This window comes from Rhopalosiphum maidis, chromosome 3 (genome assembly GCF_003676215.2).
Source record: "Rhopalosiphum maidis isolate BTI-1 chromosome 3, ASM367621v3, whole genome shotgun sequence".
Classification (NCBI taxonomy): domain Eukaryota; kingdom Metazoa; phylum Arthropoda; class Insecta; order Hemiptera; family Aphididae; genus Rhopalosiphum; species Rhopalosiphum maidis.
The window spans coordinates 15150086-15160130 of record NC_040879.1 but is presented as its reverse complement, the minus strand read 5'-3'; the positions used below and the strand labels follow the sequence as shown (position 1 = coordinate 15160130).

General features: G+C 28.0%; 2 protein-coding genes across 2 annotated transcripts; both read right to left on the bottom strand.

Annotated features, from left to right (window-relative positions):
* Positions 1 to 4243: 4243 nt before the first annotated feature.
* On the bottom strand, positions 4244 to 4840 carry LOC113560221. The gene is made up of 2 exons (XM_026965986.1): positions 4831 to 4840; positions 4244 to 4744 (listed from the first exon to the last, which is right to left on the bottom strand). Exon 2 carries the CDS (start codon positions 4652 to 4654, stop codon positions 4244 to 4246), a length of 411 nt encoding a protein of 136 aa, XP_026821787.1. The 5' UTR covers positions 4655 to 4744; positions 4831 to 4840.
* On the bottom strand, positions 4795 to 6394 carry LOC113559977 (KRAB-A domain-containing protein 2-like). The gene is made up of 2 exons (XM_026965770.1): positions 5399 to 6394; positions 4795 to 4992 (listed from the first exon to the last, which is right to left on the bottom strand). The coding sequence occupies exons 1-2, from the start codon at positions 6392 to 6394 to the stop codon at positions 4795 to 4797; spliced, it is 1194 nt and encodes a 397-aa protein (XP_026821571.1).
* Between the last annotated feature and the right edge of the window lie 3651 nt (positions 6395 to 10045).

The window sequence follows — 10045 nt, the reverse complement described above, 5'->3', positions numbered from 1 at the left end:
TAATTTATCTTTTAAACTTATGTCTTTACTTTCCTACCTATACATCATATGACGTATAGGTAGGAACGTATACTCTAAAACTTAAAGTGAAATAAAGACACGATTGTTGCTGTTATAAAATTATTTTAATTTATATGTAACACATTCGTGGACAGTTGAAATTCTTGTAGGGGAAAAAAACTACTTTCAAAATCGCACCTAATTATTACTGCTATAGCAGTAGTAATTTGGGTACTGTCCCATTACATTGTTATTTACAACTACGTACATCACTGCACTACTATAGCAATATGATTATATTTTTAAAACAATAAAATAATAATAATAATTCAACTCAACCTGGTTTATTTTGTATAACAAATTTTGAAAAAGAATATAATGAAATAAAAAAAAAATTGAATTAATGAAATATAAAATAATGAAATAATTTTTTTACAACATATTTTTGTGAAAATTTTCAAAACAAGATCCAGGACACAATGGAACATTACAAGCTTTACATTGATACTCGGTTAGTTTCCTCACGTGGTTTTTTGTGCATATTTTGCAGTTTTTAAAATGTTTTCTTTTATACTGTGGAGGTAATGGGATTTTTTCTTGATAGTGTTGTCCTTCTTTTGACATTAGTTGTTTGTGTTTTGGATCTTTTTGTTTCGGAGCATTAAATATTTGATTAGCTGTTACATCTATTGGAAGGTTTATCATATTTTTTATAAGAATATCGCGAAAATCTTTAAATGTCATAGAATTGTAGCCAAAATGTTTTTTATATATAAAAAAACTATTCCATACTGTAATATCTAACAGATGAAATAAAACTTTTTTGTACCATCGCGATTGTTTTCGAGGGCTACTGTAATATTTGACCATTTGGTTTGACCTATCGATACCACTCATATTATTATTATACTGAATAATTTCATTTGGTTTATTTTTTTCATTTCCAAATCGATTTTTTGATGATAAAAGTTGTGGTTGGTACTTTGTAGTTATAGCTAATACATCCCTTTTATCTTTCCACTTAGATACATAAATGTTTCCTTGTCAACGCCAAATATATTCTCCAGATTTTAACTTTTTTGTAATTACACATTTTGGGTTGCCTTTACGGTTACTGCGTAGTGTTCCTGTTGTATGTGTTTTTCGATATAGAAGTTCTTTTGAAAGAATAATACTATTATAATAATTATCCATAAAAATTGTATGTCCTTTATCAAGAAAAGCTTCCAAAATACGAAAAACTAATTTTTGATGTAGAACTTGCTGGAATTTCTTCTCTTTTTCCTTTATACATCTCCATATTTAGAACAAATCCGTCGGGTGTACAGATCTCGAAAAACTTTTTACCATACCTTGCTTTTTTAAGTCTCATATATTGTCGAAATATAAGGCGACCACGATGTAGTAAAAGCGATTCATCAAGTGATAGAAATTCGTATGGAATATATGCTAGTTGAAAATTATTTATAAGTTTCTTAAAAATTGGTTCAATTTTTTTTATTGGATCATTTGTATTACTCATTTTTTCTAGGTCATAATATTCAACACTAAAACTTCTTAAAATCTATTCAAAACGTCTACCCGACATAGTTCTTGGTATGATAGGGTGATAGTATAGCGGTTTGTATGAAAACAAAATATGTTTATATGTAAACATATAAAAATATATTTATTTTTTTTTATATGTTTTTTTTTTTATCAAAGATATTATCTCTCTTTACGGAAAATTTCATAGATCCAGAGAGTAAACAAATGGCCAAAAATTTATTTATTTCCTCCGCATCAACTTTTTTAAACTCGGCTGTATGACAATGTTTTTTATGTGGACGAATTTGTGAAGTCAATTTTACACCATAGTTATTTGTCGAGGATACCACAATATCAGTTATTTCACTTGTCCATAACATTTCAAATATTTGTATAGGATTATCTTTTGCGGAATCAGGTATATTTAGTTTTATTCCTGACATACTATTATCAAATTGGAAGTCTGGTATATCTTCCCAATTCTCGTACCATTGATCATCATTATCATTATTATTAGCATTATTGTAATCATCATTATCACTTGAGCTTGAGCTTACTTCGAATGATTCATTACTCGTGTCACTTCCAGTATTTATAAAAGTATGAGGCGGCCCTGCTCTTGGTAATGAATCTTGTCTCGTACTAGGTAACAAAAAATCTGGATCAACATCTGAATCATCTTGATCAGAAAAGTCAGAAGAATCAAATGATTCATCTAAATATTTACGCACTTTTTTGATGTTATTACGTGACATGTCGCACACGACACCAACAACGTACAATGATTAAAATCGAACTGAATATTTTTTGTATGGACAATAATAGACAATTATATCGTGTTGTAAAATTATAAATCAATAATGATATCGAATATAGGAAATACCCAAGTAAAAGGAACTATAAATAAAGCTTAAAATAACACATATATAATACAGTGCCCAATATTCTGAAGTGTTGCAGTGGGAAAGTAAAACATGCTCTTTCATATGAAACCATTGAAATTATTACTGCTATAGCAGTACTGTGTTTATTTTAATGGTTTATATTCTACTGCTATAGCAGTAGTTGTCCACGAATGTGTTAACAAGTTACATTATTAGGAGACGTAACGCTAAGTAATGGTCGGTGGTGTGTAAAGTAGGATACATAAGCAAGCGTTTGTACATTGGATACGTTTCTTGTGAAGACACCGTCAACACACGTCATATTTCGAATATATATATATATATATATATATATACACCTAACCTGGGGTCACCATGACAACCATATTATCCATAGCAAACGTGGTATACATGGCAATAAGGTAACGCTTTTCGTGGACACTTTTTCGTGACAGTTTTTTATTTTAATGTGCCAAAGCAAAGACATAAAATGTCAAAAAAAAAAAAAATGTATTATATCAAAAATAGGTTTTGTTTTTTATGTAATAATAAATAAATTTCCTTAGGTCTGTTTTTGTTCTTCAATCCAATTTAATTATTGAAATACAACATAATGCTAGATGTTCATATTATATTTTATTATCGCAATCTTTACAAAAATAATTAATTATTAATTCGATTCATTGATACATTAAACTTTTCATATTGTAAACATGTAAAATGTTTAGTTTTTATACAAAATATTATGAATATAGGTACTAAAATATAAATTAAAATTAAAAACTAAAAATAAATATAACATTGTCTATTTTATTATTAATAAATATTATTATTTTTTTTTTTTTTAAAGAAGGTTCTATTAACATCCATAACATTCATTCCCCAACTTGACTTGTAGACGGTAAAAACATTGTATCAATTACAGTGAAAATCGAATTATAAAAGGTTTCACGAACTTTATTTTGTCGATTGTGATAAGCACAGAATGTGGTCACCCGTTTTATCATTTCACCATGGAGCTCTGCAAAATTAATCAGTATAATATTAGTTGATAATTTCCAACGAATTATTTACATGATTGTTTACAAATAATATTATTTATCCATTGTATGGGGACAATGTTTTACGGCGTACCCAGAAGCCAACACTAAACTAAATTATTTGTATATAAATATAATACTTAATTATTACTTAGTCAATACAACACAAATTATAACAAAACACAGTTATTATTTAGTAACAAGTCAAATGATTATAATATATACTACACAGATAGGTAAAATAATAGAATTTATAGTTAATATTGGTACACAATAATACATACTGGGGAATTCTTCTATGTATTTCTTTGTAAAGTCTGTAAAAATTAGCTACATTATTATATTTATCTCTAATTTGATATTGTAATAATTTTAAATGAGTAGCGTGAGAAATATAACAAAAAATATCAAGGAAATTAAAAGATGGGATAATAAAAACAAAATACTTATATACGAATAAAATATAGGGAATTAATCAATATTTATTTACACTTTGTATATATGTTACGCCGAATCTACGAAATTGCCGATTTCATGAAATCGGCAGAAAAATCGCCGATTTCATGAAATCAGCAACGTTGTCGCCGAATACGTGAAATCGGCAACTCAAAGTGCATAATACTGCCGATTGCGTGAAACCGGCAAGACCTTTCTTAAAAAAATTATAAAACATAATTTAATTTAAATAAATGTATAAAACGCTGGAAATATGATAAAATCAAATTGTAATAATAAATATTATATGTATATAAAAAATAAATAAAAAAGTGAATAAAAAAAATTGTATTTTATTTAAACATTTTGACAAGTATAGCCTGGGTGGCACGCCAAATTACACATCATATTATTTTTTTTACATGTGCACTTTTTAGATGTGCAATTTGTACGACAAGTACAACGTCGATAGCATTGTCCGGTCCCAACTGACCCCAATCTAACAAGTTCCCGTAATGAATATTCATTTTGTTGAACGTCTGCAGTCGTTAGAGAACAGTACTTTGTAGCTGCCAGACTGTTCCGTTCCAGCCATGTGCTTAAAATTCCTTCTTTAGTCCCAATACGAAATTTACCATCTTTTTCTTCTATGATAACTGCAAGAAGGTTGGCTGCATCTCCTCGCCCTCGATCTACCGACGGGATTGACACCAGCACATTGTCACCAACTTTTAAAGGAGGAAGGATGCCTTTGCCTCTGGTTACCATCCTTTCCGCTTGACATTTTAAATTTTGAGCTGCAATGTTGCGTTGTTTAAGAGCAGGATGATCGAGTTTCGTGTTGATAGATTCAAAACTCTAAAATATATATATAATATGATATACAAATAATAAAAAATAATAAATAATCAATAATTTAAATTACATTTTATGCATAGACTTACTTTGTCGGTGTCACTTTTAATATCTAAAATTTTTTGCGTGGTCTTTATTAATTTCTCGAGTTTTTGTTCTATTTTATTTTCTGGAATAATATTATGCTGCGAGCACGCAGTAGTAGCTTCTAATACTTCTTCTGTATCTTGCGTACGCTCTAAATCTATTGTCTATAAAAAATATTACGTTTTAATTATTTAGTTGTTATCGTCAAAAATACGTTTGTCTCGCGAATACGGATAATCGAGATACGATTAATCGATGTTCCGCTGCAAATAGAAATGCTCTATACCAGTGGTTGGTAACCTTTTTGGACTTTCGGGCCACATTCATGAATTAAAAAGAGTTCACCGGATAAAAATAGAAATTTTACATTCTTAAATTATAATAAAAAAATGTTGCAGTTCTAAAATTTAAAGCGGGCCGTATACATTAGCGGCGCGGGCTGCTAGTGGCCGACCACTACTCTTTACTATAAATTATAGTAATATTTAAATTTTATTTTTATTTTTCTAACTTTTAACTTATAATATAAAAATATAAAAAAAAATAAAATATTTTTGAATTATTACTCACTTCAGTATTGAGTACTTGTACGTCCTCATTGTCCTCTTTGTCCTCATTTAAAAGCATTTTCAGTATATCCTCTTCCAATGTACTTGTCATTATATTTTCTACCAACTGTCGAAGTACTTTTGTAGCCAGTCCTATCCGTGGTTTTTGACCAAAGACTGCTTCGTATGGAGTCATTTTTATAGCTTCGTGATAAGTCGTATTAACACCCCATTGTACAAAGGCGATGCCATAACTCCACGCCGCAGTTTTATTATCTCGCATCCACGCCACCAGTGAATCCTTCAACGTACAATTACCTCTTTCTACAGATCCTTGGCTTTGTGGATAACGTGGCCGACCATTTACTAGTATTAGATCGGGCCAAAATGATGCTAATTCAGTTATAATATCGGCTGTGAATTCGCGACCATTATCGGACTGCAGAACGTGAGGGGCACCAAACGTCAAAAATATGTTTAATAATTCTTTGGCCACTTCCGAAGCCTTTTTGCATTTCAATGGCCGGAAAATTGAAAATTTGGTCAAGTGTTCTTTATAATGAAGGATAAATTTAAAATCACCATCCGGTAAACTTTGAAAGTCGACAAGATCGACTTGACCGCGTTCATTTAAAGAGGAAGATAAAATAGGCCGCACAACAACACCTCGCGTACATTTTTTTTTTGATTTTTCCGCACACCTTTCACAATTAGCAATGTAAGCTTTTACAGCAGCCATTGTAATATTAGAATAGTGTTCCATTATTTTCTTGTGTGTTTTTGTTTCACCTTTATGTCCACTGGCCACATGCATATCACGAATAATACTAGTGAAATTTTCAACTACTGCCATAATGCGTTGATCGCGCTTTCGTCGAACTCGTCGAACGCCAGCTACCTCGATTAGTTCAAATTTTTCACGGATATGATAATACCGTCTAACTTTATTTATAGAATTGTCATCAGTTAAAATTTTAACAGCTTCTGCATCTCTTTCTGCTGTCCATTTAGAGTCCATAGTTATAATAGTTGTTATAAAAAATAAAAATATTAGGTAATATCGCAACGTAAGCGCACTTATAGAACCGTTCAACGTTCGTACTTCACACACTATTAGCACCAGATGAATCGAAGTGTTCAAGATATAATATGATTATCATTTATCGCGATATTTTATTATCATAGGTAATAAAGATTACGGCATAATGTGGTGGTAATGCGATCAGCACACGTGCAATTATTGTTTATTTATAATCCACTATTTGTAATTATGTCATAATAATATGTTACCGAATTCATGCAATCGGCAGAAAAAGTCTGCTTAATTCATGAAATCGGCAAACAAAATTTGCCGATTTCGTGAATTTGGTAGCCAAATTGCCGATTTCACGTATTCGGCGACAACGTAGCTGATTTCATGAAATCGGCAATATATATTGTATGTGTTTATAAAGGCATTACAGCATAATACTAATGATAACGACGGATTTTTCTTTTTACAATTTAGTTTGATGTTGCATCAAATCTCTGATTTTTTTATGAGATATTTAAAAAATGAAAAATCATAATACATTTTAAAATGCATACTATTTAAAAATATACATTTAATTGAATTTTTAGTCTATATTATTACACGACTACTTAATTTTATTTGTAGATACAGCAATTCATACATTTCAAAACGAATTAATTATATCATCTAATATAAATAATACCAAACCTTCTAAATAAATCATGCCTAAGTACGTAACTATGTATATATATATTTATGGCAGTCACAACTCACAGGAAATATAGAAATTATCATAAATGATCTAAATTCTACTAACTATTACATTTCACGTCTAGATGTTTCTAGTTATAATTCTCTGATATAATCCTTATAAAAAATATTTAAAATCTAGTAGGCTCGACGAATTAAATTTTAGATTAGTAACATTTTATTGTACTTCAAATACATCAATTTACAATTTTAAGGATGGCTTCCGGTAGGAAAATTTTTATAATTAATTTTTTTGAGGGGTAAATATACAGTAACATTATTTGACAAAATCAATTTTACTTTTTAGTTTAATTCAAAAATTAATAATCATAAGCACTTGAAATTTTCATAAAATTATTGTTTGAATGATTCCTAATAATAATAAAATTTTCTAAATACTTTAACACTTAATGAAAAAAATCTTGAGAATGTAATTTAATATCCACCAAAAATTATATATATAAAAATATTTATTAGAATTTGCAATAGTTTTAAATATTTATTTTAATTATTTTATACACAATTAAATTAAGAATAAACATACTCAGAATTATTTCTTCTAAAAAATAAAATCAACAAATTATTATTTTATTATGATATAGTATGTATCTGAGGGTAAAGTATAATCAAATATAAAATAAAAAACACACACATTTATTGAAATGGTATTAAAAATCAATTTTAAATCAAAAGGAATAATATATTAATGCAGTCATTACGGCTCCAAAAAACGCGTTGCCTTACAAAAAATACTTAAGTTTTTAAACTTGGCAAAAATTTTCGTCTTTGAGCCCTGATTGACCAAAAAAAATGCGCTATCCCTCCTAGGTCTGCAACCGACATCATCTTGGATTTTAGGTGAGGTTTTTCACTTTTTAACGTTTTTTTTACAATATCTTTAAAATTATTAAATTAACCTAAAATTTCACCTATAATCCAAGATGGCGGATGGTTGAGGATCAAGGAGGGGTGGCGCATTTTTTGTGGTCAATCAGGGCTCCAAGACGAAATTTTCAAAACTTTAGTATTTTTTTCAAGGCAAAACCTCCTATTGACTGGACTATATGCTTGAAATATTGATAATCCTTTTAAAATTGTTGGTTATTTTTATAATGGTCCATGTCATCAAAAGCGATATAATAAAAGTCGACAATAAACATAATATACATTTTATTATATATGTTATTGTAAACAAAAGAAAATTTCAAGTACGATGTGAAAAATATGTCTACCGGGTTATTGATAATATTAGATAACATCATATCCGATATTTTATTGGATAGTTTTATGCATATGGTTTTTATAAAGTAAGTAAAATTATAAACGAATGGTTATAGCTATAACTATACAATTTATGAGACACAAATTTCATAAATTATGTTAATAAGTTCCATAAAACAAATTAAATATGTATATATATAAAAATACTGCACTCACTGATTAACCCTAAAAATAAAACGATAAACATACTAATTAATAACTCATATTATACAATATGATACTATATAACAGGGGTGGTCAACATGACTATATACGCGAGCCACATATATTAATACAATTATATCAAAAACCAAATTATCTAATCTGTACTTATACTACAAAATTAATAAAGATAGCTAACATCCGATAAACATATCAAATTACGAAATATGAAATTAAAAAATAATAATAATAATAAGAAAAACATTTTTTTTTTTTATAAATGTATGCAAAAAAAATTACAATTTTGGTTTTTGTAAATAAGACCGCGATTACGTCGATGAAGAGAGCCGCAATTTGGCCACCCCTGCTATATAATATCACAATATTATAAGAATATAGTTTACTTTATATTGTCGTTATGCAAATATAATATCAATTTTTAGAAATTTACATACATTAACCTATGTGGATTGAACGTTTACGAGACGTAAATAATAAATAATTACTATTTACAATCTGAGCGAAATAATGAAAGTATATATCAATTGAATTACCGGTAGGTAGCCTAATGGTTAAATTTAAATAATCATTTGCTTTTAAGCAGTTTAAAATATTAACAAACTTAAATAGAAGAGAGAAAAAAAAATTATCAAATACTTGCATAGTATAAAGAAATGAGTAAGTCGGTTGAATATTACCATTTCTAATTATTGTCGTATGTAATTCATAGTAATAAAAATCATTAAGTACCATCTAAATCTTAAAAGGGTAAAGAATAACTTTGAACTGCAAGCCATTTGTATCAAACATATATATAGAATACCTATCATCGCTTATTCACTGAGCTTTTTGAATAATTTTATAGAGATAAAAACAATTGATTTAGATTTACTATTGCCTGAGAGATTTTTATACGTTGTCACATCCGTCAGTTTAAAACCAAAGCTGTATACTTAATATTAATTGTTCATTAGCAAATATGGCTCATTACTTACACCCAATCACTTCAATTATAACAAAAAAAAATTTTGTTATTATTATTAAATAATTCGATAATGTCATGAATCATTTAGGTATTTAATTAATTTATTCAATTAGTTAGAAACTGTTTGTCTTTAATGAATGTGTATAGAAACAATAGTATTTGATGTTACAACTATTATAAAATTGAACCATCAAATGAGTAGGTTTTACATTTTTAGTCAATGTATATGATATATGAAATTCTTTTTTAGTAATTTTTAATTTAGTTTACTATTAAGAATAAAAATAAAATTTATTGTTTTTTAAACACTGTAGTTTGGAACAAAAAGTAATTTTAGATCGCAATAAAATAATAGCTGTATTTATAAAATATCATTATTTGTTAAACTTATCAAATATAAATTTAAAAAATGTAATAATTACTTCCTTGGTATACTGCAAGAAAAAGAATTATTATGATTGTTAATGATAAAGTATTATAACAATTTACAATATACTAGG